This window comes from Panthera leo, chromosome B4 (assembly GCF_018350215.1).
Source record: "Panthera leo isolate Ple1 chromosome B4, P.leo_Ple1_pat1.1, whole genome shotgun sequence".
Lineage (NCBI taxonomy): Eukaryota > Metazoa > Chordata > Mammalia > Carnivora > Felidae > Panthera > Panthera leo.
In genome coordinates this window covers 21,119,071-21,134,100 of record NC_056685.1, presented here as the reverse complement: position 1 = coordinate 21,134,100, position 15,030 = coordinate 21,119,071, and the positions used below count along the sequence as shown (strand labels likewise).

General features: G+C 43.9%; 1 protein-coding gene across 11 annotated transcripts in view; it reads right to left on the bottom strand.

Annotated features, from left to right (window-relative positions):
- Positions 1-561: 561 nt before the first annotated feature.
- The window catches only part of ARMC3 (armadillo repeat containing 3), a 106,869-nt gene continuing 92,400 nt past the window's right edge, over positions 562-15,030 (bottom strand). For 10 of the 11 annotated variants that reach the window (XM_042945096.1, XM_042945095.1, XM_042945098.1 and 7 more), the window contains 2 exons: positions 12,785-12,947; positions 5,484-6,581 (listed from right to left, as the gene is read on the bottom strand). In XM_042945096.1, the coding sequence (XP_042801030.1) occupies positions 6,372-6,581; positions 12,785-12,947 (373 nt within the window). In that variant the 3' untranslated portion in view covers positions 5,484-6,371. Of the gene's footprint in view, positions 1,203-5,483; positions 6,582-12,784; positions 12,948-15,030 lie in introns of those variants that run through there. The other variant, XM_042945102.1, reaches the window with a different exon arrangement.

Below are 15,030 nucleotides of genomic sequence, written 5' to 3'. Positions count from 1 at the left end.
AGACAGCGTTATAGAGGTCATCAGAAGAGCAAAAGGCATCCGGGGAAGCTCAGGGGAGAAAGTGAGGCTTCTCTGAATTTGAACTTGTAAACAAAAGATTAGGGGGGATGGTACGGAGGATAACTACCACACTCTCTCACCTAGTGAGAATTTTCCTTTAGAAAGAAAATTGGACTCAAGAGTCATCGAGCTGATATATAAGTCATTGAGCTGATATACAATTACGGATACATAATAAAGTTTTATTTATATAAAATGTTATAAAGAGGTGTATCTCAGGGTGTCTGAGTGGCTCAGTCGGTTAAGTGTCCGACTCTTGGTTTTGGCTCGGGTCACGGTCTCACGGTTCGCGAGTTCGAGCCCCGCATCGGGCTCTGTGCTAACAGCGCGGAGCCTGCTTGAAATTCTCTCTCTCCCTCTCTCTCTCTGCCTCTCTTTCTCTCTCTCTGCCCCTCCCCCATTCGCACTCTTTCTCTCAAAAACAAATAAATATACTTAAAAAAATTTAAAAACAAATATATATATATATATAACTATAGAGATAATGGCTAGGGTAGGTTTCCATAACCATGTGTCGACTATCTCTCTATTTTATAGATAAATTCCATAACGCCTTTTATACCATAAGAATTGATCAAGTGCCTGGGAGAGAATTCTCCGTGACTCTCCTTTGTTTCTGCATGTCTTACACTCAGAGGCTTCCTGACTGCCTTTGTTCTGCCTTGACTCTCTTTTCAAGGATGTTGGCACACAGCCTGGGAAGATAGAGATAGTGTCTCCCACTGGTGACAGGGCGGCTATGCTTACTGCCCATTACAAAAGACTGGGTTCTGTAAGAGCAAGGTCCCTCTCCCGACGCACAATCCACTGCACTTGCCGGCACGCGTCTGGGTCTATCCAGGTCGTCCCCACGAGACTTGGGAGCAGAGAGAACGGACACTCTGTGCTTGGCTCATGCTGCTTGCTGTGCGGTGAGTAACGAAGTCCTTTGTCTTTGACCCAGGAGTCTCGTGTCTGATGCCAGCGGCCAAGAAACTGTGGCAGTTAGCTTGCCCCTGGAGTGAACCCTCAGACCCTTCACCCTCCAGAAGTTAGGAACATTTCTTTCCTAGACGGGCCACGTTTGTCCTCATGCTTGTAGAAAAATAAGGCCACTGCTCTGGGGTCCGTTGGATTAACATCAAGTAGGTCCATCTTACAGCCTAAAGAAACCAAGGAAGACAAAAATGCCAGCGTGAGAGTCTCCCTTAAATTTTTAGCCAGGTGCTCGGAGACTAAGTGAGGTAAAGCACAACTGCTTGCCTGTCCATACCCTCAAAATGCACGTCACTGGAAGTAAGGGTTGACGGACCGGCCCAGGAGCCGAATAGAATAAAGAATTCCCTCAAAATGTGCTAAAGGAAGAGGCGTGAACAGAACACTGTGTGAGCAATGTGAGGAAAACGAGCTATAAACACACCCACATACACACATGCACGCACACGCGGGTGTGTACTCCCATATCCACACCCCTTCCTGCCCCTAATCACACACACATCGGTCATTCGCACCATGGTCGCCTTTCAACTGAACAGTGGGATTATTAGGCACATACTATTGGGAGCATAGCCTCTGGAAACAAATCAGGTTCAAATTTAAAACTTTGCTGCTTCTTAGCCGAGTGATTTTTGGATAAGTTACTTAGCTTCTCTTGACACATAGGAAACAATATGCACATATTTGTTATTGTGTCTCCCCATTTTCCAAAAGGGTAAACTGAGGAACAGAGAGGTTGAGTAACTTTGCCCAGGTCACACAGGTAGAAAAAGACGCACAACTTAACTTCAGCTCTGACCCTAAAATCTAGGCCTTTACCCCCGCTATTATTATTATATATTATATATAATATTATTATATTGCTTCTCGATAATAAGGGCCTATTGAATTCATTAGTAAAATCACAGCAGAATTTCTTTACCCTTTCCAACAATACTTAATATTTTAAAAATGGTTATTTGTGGGTTGTTTATTGGCAGATCACTACAGGTCTCCTGTACTGCCTGAGTTCCGTGAGAGCCCTATTTGAATTCATTATATTAATATATTCCCAGCTCACACTTTGATGGCCGTCTTTTGAAGTCAGGTCCACTTTTATTATTAAAATAATATATATTCAGGGTTTTAAGAGTATAAGCCCAAGCAAAGCTTTTGCTAGTTATCAATATAAAAATATTCAGGTAACTTTAAAGAATAGTACTTTTAAATACTAAATTGTAGATAAGTGATTTGTTACTATTGTATTGCTTTAAGATTACACCCCAAACAGTGATATTTTCCATGTAATTTTCGTAGAGCCTGTTTATCCTACCTTATTAGTGCTGAGTTAGGAAAAGAAAGAAACAACTAGTATATGTATTACAGCGTTTCTTTGAAGAGTTCTAAAGGAGGGGCGCCTGGGTGGCTCAGTGGGTGAAACGTCCGACCTCGGCTCAGGTCATGATCTCACGGTCCGGGAGTTCAGCCCGCATCGGGCTCTGTGCTGATGGCTCAGAGCCTGGAGCCTGCTTTGGATTCTGTTGTCTCCCTCTCTCTCTGCCCCTCTCCTAGTCATGCTCTGTCTCTTTCTCTCTGTGTCTCTGTGTCTCTGTGTCCTTCTCTCAAAAATAAAAACATTAAAAAATTTAAAATAAATGGAGAGTTCTAAAGGAAAACACACCATCTCCTGATGCATCGTATCTCCAATTACACCTTCTGCAGAGGAATATCGCGGTGATAATCTTGTTGAGAAACAAGTTACCATATTTGAAGAATTCTGTGCCAATAAAAAGAAAAGGTCAGTATCCATTTGACTTCGCGTAGTATTTTGAGCATCCGGAAAAGTATTTTTCGTGGACGACAATGGTGCTTCTTTGACAGGGAATTAGTGCATTTGAAATCTGATGTGTATTTCATAAAAGTGCAGTGTAGACTCGAATCCTCATTTAGGATACCTGCTCAAGAGCCGGGGAGGGAAGCCTGGGGAGAGGATTCTATTTACCTGTCCATTTCTGTATTCAATTCATAGCTGCTTTTAAAAGTTAGGTATTAATTTTAATGAAATGGTTTGACCTCCAGAAGAGAACAACACGCTACTTTATAATACATTGTTCTGAAACCTCACAACCACAACACCTGCGGGGTATTCACAGCTTTTAAGTGACAGAGTAGGATTCCAACTCACATCTCCTTGCTTCCAGATATTTCCCCATGTTTCCTGGGTCTAGTTCTGATCAAATAACCTGTTATTTCAACCCAAAGCACCTAATTCCCGAAAGAGATCCTCAGCACTTTCTGCCCCCACTGCAGTGGCTTAGACAGTCATGTGTTCCGGGTCATACTGCTATAAAGCAGAAGGGCTGCTGTCAGCGTGGGTCCTTGGGTGACTGTGTGAAAACAGAGCCTCCTTTACTGACCTGTGTTTGACATGTAATACGACAAAGGACAGGCTACTGAGATCTGGCGATTGTTTATTACCACTGTATGGATGTCCCTACTTAAACATCGTTGTCTTTGACTATTCTCCGAGTGGATTATCTTTTGCTCATTGGTTTATAGAAGCTCTTTGTTTGTTAAGGACACTGACATGATGTCTGATACATATGCTGCAAATATTTTACTCCCTGACTATGATTTTGCTTACATTTTATTTTGCTGAACAGAAATATTTTTGCTGATGCTGTATTTTTCTACACAGGAATTTGAAAGATTTACGGAGCCAAACTTGTCAGATATTTTCTTCTGTGGCTTCTCATTTATCTGTCATTATAGAAAGGATCTTCCCTTGGGAAAATTATTCCCATTGTCACTTACTGAATAGGCTATCGCTGTGCCTTGTTTCTGGCAGAAAAGCGATTTTTATCAATACTAAATCCCTATATATATATGTATATATATGTATATATATATGTGAATATATATATACATATATATACATATATATATATTATATGTATCTGTGTCTGTACTGTTAATATTTTTCTATTTTTATGTCCATACCATACTAATTTATTACTGCCTTTTTTTTTTTTAACGTTTATTTATTTTTGAGACAGAGAGAGACAGAGCATGAACAGGGGAGGGGCAGAGAGAGAGAGGGAGACACAGAATCAGGAGCAGGCTCCAGGCTCTGAGCCATCAGCCCAGAGCCCGACGCGGGACTCGAACTCACGGACCGTGAGATCGTGACCTGAGCTGAAGTCGGATGCTTAACCGACTGAGCCACCCAGGCGCCCCTATTACTGCCTTTTAATATATGTCCTGGTATATGATGAAACCAATTCTTTGTTTTCTTACTTTCAAATATTATTGGCATGCATATGCATTCATTCTTCCAGATAAAGTTTACTATTTGTCAGTTTCCGGAAAAGAAAATGTGTCGGGATTCTGAATGAGATCCTAAATGCATATATTAATATGGGAAGCATTAAAATCTTTGTACTGCTGAGTTTCCATCAAGGAAAATGGTGTGTATCTTCATTAATTCAGATCTCGTTAAAATTTTACAGTTTTTCTTATGTATTTCCTATTAAATCTATTTCTAGGTATTTTATGCCGTGTGTGGCTATTGTGAATGTATTGTCTCGTGGTAACACAAAATAGATAAACTTCAAAGGACTGTCTGAAAATATAATTGAAACTCATTCCTGTGCAGTAATTACCTAGAGCCTCGCTGAGAGAGACGTTATACACAAATGTTTCAAAGATGAAAAAAAGGGGAGAGGGGGGTAACCCTTGGCCTGTACCAGGCTGGAAAATGTAATGTCTACCTGGACCGTAGCACAGGGACTCTGAATGGAATCCATTTTGATGTTAGGCCATCGCCTACGAAAACCCTTTTCAGAACTTACTGGGAGGTTGTTTTTCAAAGATGTTATTTTCTATATTACATTTGTCATCTGTATGAAACTCCCAAAGAGGAAATTCCCTGGTCTTTGTTCCTCCTGAGAAACCGCTTTGTGCTTTTAGCGAGCGGACCCTATTATAAATCATGTAACTGAGAGCATTTCCCTCTGCATTGTCTGCCGGAGAGCTTAGCGTCAAATTTTCACCCACTGCTAACAAATGCATGGGATTTTCATGGATGCGTTTGAATTCTAAGCTTATTCCTGGCCCTGGTGAACTTTCTTTCCGACACTTAGGCCTGTTTTTCATTTATTTTTACCTTGTTACATCTTACATATCTCTGTAATCCACTTTAAATGCGTTCTGGATCAAAACAGACTTGAAAATGCTTAGACGGGTTTGCATCCTATAATCTATGCTTCAGTTCATGAAATTGCATGATAAATGTAATTGCCCCACCATTTGATATAAAGAGCTTTATTCTGAAATAAGGAAATACAAATTCTTTGAAGTTACACATCGGTTCATACAGAATCATCTCAGCCTTCACTTCTAAAATCAAGCTGACTTTTAAAAACCTTCGAGTAAAACGGTTACAATAAACTTGAGACTCAAAGCCAGACTAAGATATATATATTTGATGAGAGTCATCCCATTACTAGTTTTTATTCGTCATTTGAAATGTGTGTCTGTTCCCCATTTTGTTCTGAATACCGAAAACACAATTTCTGACAAAGATTTACTCGATTTCTACATTTAAAAGTTTTCTAAAGAAAGAATTTTTAAGCTAAATACATTTAAAATACTCTTTTCGTGACCCAGCATTAAAACGTGTACAAGGAAATCAGAATTGTTTTGAATTGGAGGTATAGTTTCAAGTAATCCAAGACAGGACAGAAGACAAACAGTTCACGGGAACAGGTTTGAGAAAGATTTTTGGGTCAGTGAAGGATATTAAATGGTGTTATTGACAGAAATACACTTTAAAAAATACGAACACAAATTTTTAGAAAGGAATTTATAGTACTAAAATCAATCTAGAAATGTTCGAACTATCAATAATCCTACTTTACAAAAGTGGGACAAGGTGACAGAAGACATTGAATACCATTGAGTGTATTTAGCCAAGTGTCCCTGAAGCATTCTGGGCATGAAGGATGACAGTCATGAGGCCACGGTATTGTCCCAGGAACAGCAGCTGGGTGGTTTTACACGTGATTCCCAAAGGGCACAGAGGCTCCTTAGGAAACAGTGGAGAGGATTAATTTTGACAATAATAAACTTTACATGAGGGCCAGGGAGCATAAAATGATCCAATCAGACTGAACTCTTGCCAAGAGACTGAAATCAGAAACACAACCAAGTTCAATCCCAGTGTCCTCATTTCTACGCAGACAGAAAGAACATTTCTCATACTTTTATTTAAAGAAATAAAACCAATTGGTGAACTTCAGAGAAAGCGTATCTAATGAACTTCTCTCCCGTGAACCCCCGTTTGGTCATTTGATCGTTTAGAGGTATCTGTAAAGATCTGCCTCTCTACTCCTTAACTTCATCAGCCCGCCTGGATGGAACATGAGGTCAACTATGTAGACCTCAGGAGGAGGGAGAGCCCCGATCAGTCCCTTACGAGATTCATTCATCAACTGAACTTCATTCCAAGCTCTGCCATACTCCCCACGAACCAGAGAGCAGCCGATGCCAATTTTATCAGCCAGAGCCTGTGGGAGAAAACACAAGATCGACCAAAAGTGAGGAGGGAGAGGAGGGGAGAAAAAAAATCCTGAGCTCTAAGACCCATCTTGTTGAAGGGGAAATCTACGACTCTTGCAAAGAAGGGCTTAGAAAGGAGGCTGGAAGAAAAAAACCAAAAAACACGTGGAATATTGTGATAGGAACCAATAAAATGTGACAAGTTCCCTTCTTCCTCGAGATCCTGTAGCCTCAAAAATCTCTGTGTAGGTCCTGCTGGGAAGTGACATTTTTCAGGCAGTTACACGGCATTGTATCAGGACAAGATTGATAACGTCATTGGAGAAAAGCTATTCCGCGGGTTTTCAACACTAGTGCATCTATCAATCTTTCCATGCTTCTAGGCTGCTCTGGGGGTGTGATATGCAGTGGGATTGAATGGAGGGATCAAATTGGTGGGAACCTATTTCTTTTTTTTTTTTTTTTTTTTTAAATTTTTTTTTTTTTTTTCAACGTTTATTTATTTTTGGGACAGAGAGAGACAGAGCATGAACGGGGGAGGGGCAGAGAGAGAGGGAGACACAGAATCGGAAACAGGCTCCAACTCTGAGCCATCAGCCCAGAGCCTGATGCGGGGCTCGAACTCACGGACCGTGAGATCGTGACCTGGCTGAAGTCGGACGCTTAACCGACTGCGCCACCCAGGCGCCCCGGTGGGAACCTATTTCTTGCCGATTTGTTCTGTGCGATGGAAATCGTGCCGTGAGCAGGAGGAGCTGGTTGGCCGGGGACGGTCCTGCTCTGCTGGGGCTGCCTGCTGCCACTTCCTGAGTTGTGTAATGTTCCTTGGAAGTGGTCTCTTCAGTTCGTCCTGGTTTTGAGGTTATTTACAAAGTACCTTCAAAATAATCTGGAAACTGGGGCCCCCCGGGTGACTCAGTCGGTGAAGCATCCGATTCTTGACCAGGTCACGATCTCACCGTAAGGTGGGTACGAGCCCCACGTTGGACCCTGTGCTGACAGCTCAGAGCCTGGAGCCTGTTTCAGATTCTGTGTCTCCCTCTCTCTCTGCTCCTCCCCTGCTCACACTCTCCATCTCTCTCTCTGTCTCTCTCAAATTAATAAGCAAACGTTAAAAAATAATAATCTGGAAACTTCTTTGCCACATCATGATGGATTGAGAGAGCTGGCTCAGACTTGCCTGGGTTTGAATTTCGGCTCAGCCGCTCCCTGGCTGCTGTCACTGCAAACAAAGGGCTCAGCCTCTCTGTGCCTCCGTTTCTTCGTCTGGGAAATGAGGATAACGGTAGAGCCTCCTGCTTAGCAGGTTATAAGGATGAAGTAGATTAAAACGTGTCAAGTGCTTAGGGCTGTGAGCCCCGCACAGAGCAGGTGCTCAATAAATGCTCCTAGCCAGAGGAGGCAGGAATCGCGTTGTTTTAATCACCTGTTTATATATTCATGTGACTTACTGATTACGTACTGTGTCGTGATGGCACCAGGCAGTCTTGGGTGGACCAAGACGATTAAGACATGGTCGTCATTTTTCAGGCCGTACCTCCTATCTAGGCTGAGCCTGCCTGGTAAACAGTCAACTCTCACATAACAGTATCCAAATGTATGGCACTCCGTGGTATTGTCATTTATGATACGAAATACATGTTTGGTCTTCGTCCGTTTCCGCACAGAACTCCTAAACCCTTGGGATTTCCTAAGTGATGAGCGCCATAAGTGTCTTTTCTTAATGAGGTGGCTTTTGGACCACCCCCAAGGGTGGGGATGGTTTGGCAGGCGAACCAATCCTGCGACTGGAGGGTTAGAACTTTCAGCTCCACCTCCTGACCTCTGGGGAGGGGAGGGGGTTGCAGGTTGAATCAGTCCCTGGTGGCCAATGACTTCATCAATCATGACTATGTAATGAAGCCTCTATAAAAATCCAAAAGGAGAGGCTCTGGAGAAGGGCCGGGTTGGTGACCACATGGAGATTCGGGGAGAGTGGTGTGCCTGGAGGGGACACGGAGGCTCCAAGCCCTCTCCCCATACCATTCCTTTTTTAATTTTTTTTTAATGTTTTTATTTATTTTTGAGACAGAGAGAGACAGAGCATGAGCGGGGGAGGGGCAGAGAGAGAGGGAGACACAGAAGCCGAAGCAGGCTCCAGGCTCCGAGCTGTCAGCACAGAGCCCGACGCAGGGCTCGAACCCACGAACTGCGAGATCATGACCTGAGCCGAAGTCGGATGCTCAACCGACTGAGCCACCCAGGCGCCCCAACCCCATACCATTCTTCATGCAATTCGTCCATCTGGCTGTTCCTGAGTTACATCCTTTTCTAACAAACTGCCGATCAAGTCAGGAAAATGTGTCTGAGTTCTGGGAGCCACTCTAACAAATTAATCAACCCTGAGGGGGCTGTGTCCAGGGGAACCTCCAATCTGTTGGTCAGAGGCACAGATGACAACCTGGGCTTGTGACTGGTGGCTGAAACGTGTGTGGCCGGGAGGGGACAGTCTTGTAGGGCTGAGCCCTTAACCTGTGGGATCTGACATCATCTCCAGGCAGGTAGTGTCAGAATCGAGTTGAACTGACCCAGCTGAGGTCAGAGGATTACCTGAATGTATAGAAACTGCCCACCCCGATCCCTGCCACCCCTCCCCCATTGGAATTGGTACCAGAATCATCTTACACACTGTCTTGCGGGGTAGAGAGCCAAAAATAAACATGCTTTCCAAAATAATGGTTACTGACCTCTTAAACTCCATGGCAAGGCACTTTAAATCATCACAATGATCCTGTGAAACAGATACTATTGCATTTCCCATTTTATGGAGAGTAAAACCAAGGTCAGATAATTTTCCCCAAGGAGGTCACAGTAAGTGGTGACCTAACGTGGAAGGCAGGGGATCGGTCTCCAGAGTCTGAGTCCTAACCTCAGGGTGACGCTGCCTCCCACTGAGCTGAATGAGTTCTCATCTGAAAGTCTGGATTTTCTTTGTGAGGTGGGAAACAATGAAAAGTGTTAGTAGGAGGAAAGACAGATGTGGGGCACAGCTGCTGAGGAAAAAAGAGAAAAGCCTGTGACCAGGAGATGGAAAAGGGTGACACCTGAATGTCCACCTGAGTTGGGCACCCTGAGGTGGCTGTGGCGTCCCCCCACTGTCCTGTTCCACAGCCTGGGCGGCACCGTGGAAAGGGCAAGCCATCAGACTGGCCCAGGGTGGACTGGCGAGGCAGGGGAGAGGAAGGATGGGGTCAAGAGGATGAGGGAAGTTAGTGAGCGAATTCTAAGGTCCATGGATGATTTCTCTAGGCGCCTAGGGGTGGGAAAGCGAAACCAAAAAGGAGGCAACAAACTGGAAGAAAATGGAGGAGATGAAGAGTATTCAGAGGAGTGAATGATTTACGGAGGTAGAGGGTAAGAGATTTTATCAGTGGGTATTTATCAGTGGTTGGGATGTCAGTGGTGGGAAAGATCAGGATAATGAATTGGATGACTCAACCGAGGTCTGAGGGTAATGCATCCGGTTTGGCATAATGCTACGGACTGAATGTTTACATCTCCTCCGCCCCAACTCATTTGTTGAAGCCTTGACCCCCAGTGTGATGGTATTGGGAGGGCTTGTAGGAGGAGGAAGGGACCAGAGCCCCCAGTCCGTCCATCCTGTGAGGGCAAAGGAAGGAAGTGGCCACTGGAAACCAGGAAGAGGGTCCTCACCAGACGCTGGCTCCGTTCTCACCTTGAGCTGAGACTTCTCAGCCTCCATTATCGTGAGAAATAACTATTTATTGGTTAGGCCCCCCAATGTACGGTATTTTGTTTGAGCAGATGATCACACTAATACAGTGCCTGTGAGACACTCAGGTGCAGCCTGGAGGGTAAACAGGCACACGGATGTGGGATCAGGAGAGGTTTGTGGGACAGAGGGAAGAATCTGGACACCCGCGGCATTTAGTTAGTATTTAAGGCCACGTGAGAGCATGACCTCACCATATGAAGCACATAGAGTGAGAAGGGAGAAGAGTCTGTGTCGGAACGTCGCGGGGACCCCAACACTTAAAAGAGCGTTGGAGGAAAGAGGTCACCAGAGGAGACTGAGATGAGGTGGAGAGAGAGAACAAAAGTTACTCAAGAAGAGTGCTGTCAGGGAATAAGAAGGACGAGTGACAAAGTCTTTGACATACCAAGTAAGACAGACAATAGATTCCTGTGGTTCTTCCTGAGAGGGAGCCAAGGCGAGAGACCGCAGTGGCCTGAAGGAGAAGAACGAGGTGAGCCAAAGAGGGACAAGGTACCAAGATGACTCTGAATTTTGACCAAGACTGAGAATTATCTAGATAGAAAAAATATGGTAGGTTTGATTCAGATCGACACGGGTTCAGAGTTGAGCTGTGCCTCTCGCTGACCTTGGGTAAATCCCCTCTCTCAGTTCAGTTTTCTTGTCTTTCAAACAAGGATAGTAATTTCGACTTTTGGTATTTTTCAGAGTTTTCACAATTGCATTAATCAAGTGTCTGTCACGTAGCTCAAAATGATGGTGGTCATGATGATAGGAGCTACAGGAATAGTTGTAGTTATTACGAGAAAAGATTTATATTTCCTCTTTAAATATTGTAGACTTAAGTTTAGATTTTAAAGGAGAAACAGAGAGAGAGAAAGACATTCAAGGCAGAAGAGAATTTGCTAGAGCAAGAAACCCAAGAAAATAAGGAAGATTGGGGAGCACAAGGGGAGCTCCGTTGGTTAAGTGTCCCGTTCTCTCTCGGTTTTGGCTTGGGTCATGATCTCACAGTTTGTGGGTTCAAGCCCCGAGTTGGGCTCTACACTGATGGAGTGGAGCCCGCTTGGGTTCTCCCTCTCCCATTCTCTCTGCCCCTCCCTCACATGCTCTCCCTCGCTCTCTCTCTCTCTCAAAATAAATAAAACTTAAGGAAAAAAAGAAACTGGGGAAAGTTGGCACTCCAATTATATATAGAATTAGCTTGGAACTGGAGGCAAGATACACATGGATGTAAAGAGGTTTGTAGGTATTTGGGAGGAAGTAGGAATTGTATACATTCAGTCTACAGTTCAGAAACCATTTTTGCAGCTCTTATTATATTCCAGACGCTTGATACAGTGGAGGAAAAAAAAATTACCCCCTCTTTCTTGAACCTGACCCTCCTCTCGTGTCCCCCTCAGTGAACGATGCCAACATTAACGGTTGCCCTGCCCAGAGCCTGAAAATCTTGTTCTTCTCATGCAGTCCCTCACACCGCACCTAGGCAGACGCCAATTGCTTTCCGTTTAGCTCTTAAATCTCTCTGTACGTATATACATATATATACATATATATGTGTTTTTAATTTATTTTTTATTTAAAAAAATTTTTTTTAACGTTTATTTATTTTTGAGACAGAGCATGAACAGGGGAGGAGCAGAGAGAGAGGGAGACACAGAATCTGAAACAGGCTCCAGGCTCTGAGCTGTCAGCACAGAGCCTGACACGGGGCTCGAATTCACAGACCGTGAGATCGTGACCTAAGCCGAAGTCGGACGCTCAACCGACAGAGCCACCCAGGCGCCCCTATATATGTATTTTTTAAATCATGCTCTCCCCTTAACAGCTTTCGGTGGCCACTCACAGATTTTAGGATCAAGTGCAAATTCACATGGCGCTTTATAATCTGGCCCTTTAGCTGCATCTGACCCGTCCTCTTTCCTTTTTCCAGACCAACTATGCTACATTCCTCAAGTCGACCATGGACTCTCATTCCTGTCATCTTGTATAAAATGTTTGCTTTGTTTAGAATGTTCTTGTCTTCCTTCTTTACCCGATGAAATCCTATGTATTCTCTAATACTCAGGCTACACATCACTTCCTCCCCTGAAGCTTTCCCTGACATCACCTGAGAACCCACAAGTCTAGCCCTTGTGTGTATGCAGGGGCTATCGCTTTAAGAGATCCATATTCCCAGACCTTAGAAGAGCCCTTGACCTGTAGCAGGTGTATGATAAATATTGAATGAATATGCTTCCGGGAGTCTGGCAAATATATACGTGAGTGTGTGTGTGTGTGTGTGTGTGTGTGTGTACACACACAAAAATAAGTGCGTGTATACACACACACACAAATAAGTAAATCTAGGTGGCAGGATTAATATTAGCCAGTTAAATGTTAGCAAGTGGCTCACACTATTATGAGAAAGACAAACATTTTTACCTAAAGGCAAATGAGGCAAAATATCTGAAATACCTTGAAAAGCAAAGCTCGATGATAGAAGATTCCTTTTTTGATCTGTCCAATTGGCACAACGTTGGATTTAAGTTGAAATTTTAGCTCACTGATATGGAGTTCCCAGCTGAAATTATGGAGTTTCTCCTTTGACATTTTACCACCCATTTTTTCTGCCACGTACCTGTGTCAATGACATTGAGATCCAATCAATCGAGTTTCACATCCCATTTTAGATGCTTTGAGTGTAACTCTACGTACAGTTGTATGTGTCAAAGCTGCATTTCCTCTGGCTTTCTTATTTGCTTTACTTTTTAAACTTACTATAAGTGCGTTAACATTAGGCTCACTCTATTCAAACTATCACATAGAGACTGACACTCTCACAATTTCATTCAACACAAAGGAAGAAATGAATGCTAATCTTCGCAATATTTATAAGAAGAAACAAATCATATCACACAAAGTTCCTATCAACACAGTTTTAAAGCTTTATCTTGCCCTTGAAAAAATATTCACAAATGCTTCAATCTGAAATCCAAGGCATCGTGCTAACATACACGGTCCTTCTTTTAACGAATTTGAACTTAGAGATAATGTGCACACATTGGAAATTTTTCCTTTGGATTCCCAAATATTTTCAAGTTTTCTAATTTTTCCCTGTTAAATTTTATTATTTTGGGGGGCGCCTGGGTGGCTCAGTCGGTCAAGTGTCTGACTCGTGGTTTTTTGCTCAGGTCACGGTCCCACAGTTCATGGGTTTGAGCCTTGCATTGGGCTCTGAGCGCTGACAGCGCAGAGCCTGCTTGGGATTCTGTCTCTCTCTCCCTCCCTCTCTCTACCCCTGCCCTGGAGGGGCTCTCTCTCTCTCTCTCAAAATAAAAACATAACCTTAAAAATATATATATATTTGATTAAATTTTTTTTTGATTTAGAGAAAGATGACGTTTAGGTAACACTAAAGTGAGAGGAAGAGAGGAAGAAGGCAGAAGGAAAAATAAGTTGGGTGAGGAGTTGGAATGGATGTGCCCGGGGGTTTCTCCTCATTGGAGGCTCTCCCTGAAGAGGTCAGTAAACACGTCTACAAAAATCCTCTGTCAACTAAGGCTATACTGCATCTTGGAGTAGAGGCAGAGTTGCACATTTTAAGAAAAACTTTCGTCTTGCTGTACAGAGAACCAAGCGAGGAAGAACAGCGGCCGAATACAGGAGGAAAGGTGGGGGAGAAAGCTGTCGCACGACCCAGCCAGGCAGACCGTGATCAATGCTGGGGACCAACAGCTCGGGGGCAAATCTCAGCATCCCCATCTTGGTGCGGGCTCAGGTTTAAAAAAAAAAAAACAACGAAAACCCCACAATTATTTGGGAATGATGAAAAGTATTCCCGATAGGAACAAAGCACGAGGACGTTTGGCAAATGCTGAAATGAGCTAGATCAGAGTTCTGCTTGAGTCATCACTTCTCAAGGACACCCGAAAAACGCCAGCAGCCAAAAATGTTCTCTTCCGGTTCTGGCTGACGAGAAGTCAATGATCTGGCGGCTGTTGTTTCTTGCGGTTGTCACATCCAGGTTTGATGAGTGCAGTGCACTTCAACTTGGAGAGGGTACAAGCTCCCGCGGAGGCCCCAGCTGTTGCAGGATCCACCTGCTTACCTAACTCACCTGCTCCTTCTTGGTGCCAGTGGCGAAGGCCACCCTCCACTTGAAGTGATTCCTAACCCCTCACAGCTACCACGTCAAGGTCTCAGGTTTCTCTTAGCGGACTCACACTAAATGCTCCAATTAAGAAGGCAGGATCAGGGGCGCCTGGGTGGCTCAGTCGGTTGGGCGTCCGACTTCGGCTCAGGTCACGATCTCACAGTTCATGAGTTCGAGCCCCGCGTCAGGCTCCGTGCTGACAGCTCGGAACCTGGAGCCTGCCTCGGATTCTGTGTCTCCCTTGATCTCTGCCCCCTCCCCGCTCCTGCTCTGTCTCTTTCTTTCTCTCAAAAATAAATGAACATTAAAAAAACTTTTTAAGGAAAAGAAGGCAGCCTCACTGACGTCTGCAGGGTGTTGAGCCTGCCCAAATAGCCATCCCTCAGAACACTCACACCCCCACGTTAGAGCAACGTGCAGTGCAAAATATCAGACATAGGACATAAAAATCAGTGATGGTTGTTTGTATTAGAACATAATTTTTGAGTCTACAAATAATTCACAATACGATTCCTTTAAATTGTGAGCACCCCATCTACCTACGGAGTCATTTAATTTTCACACTTGA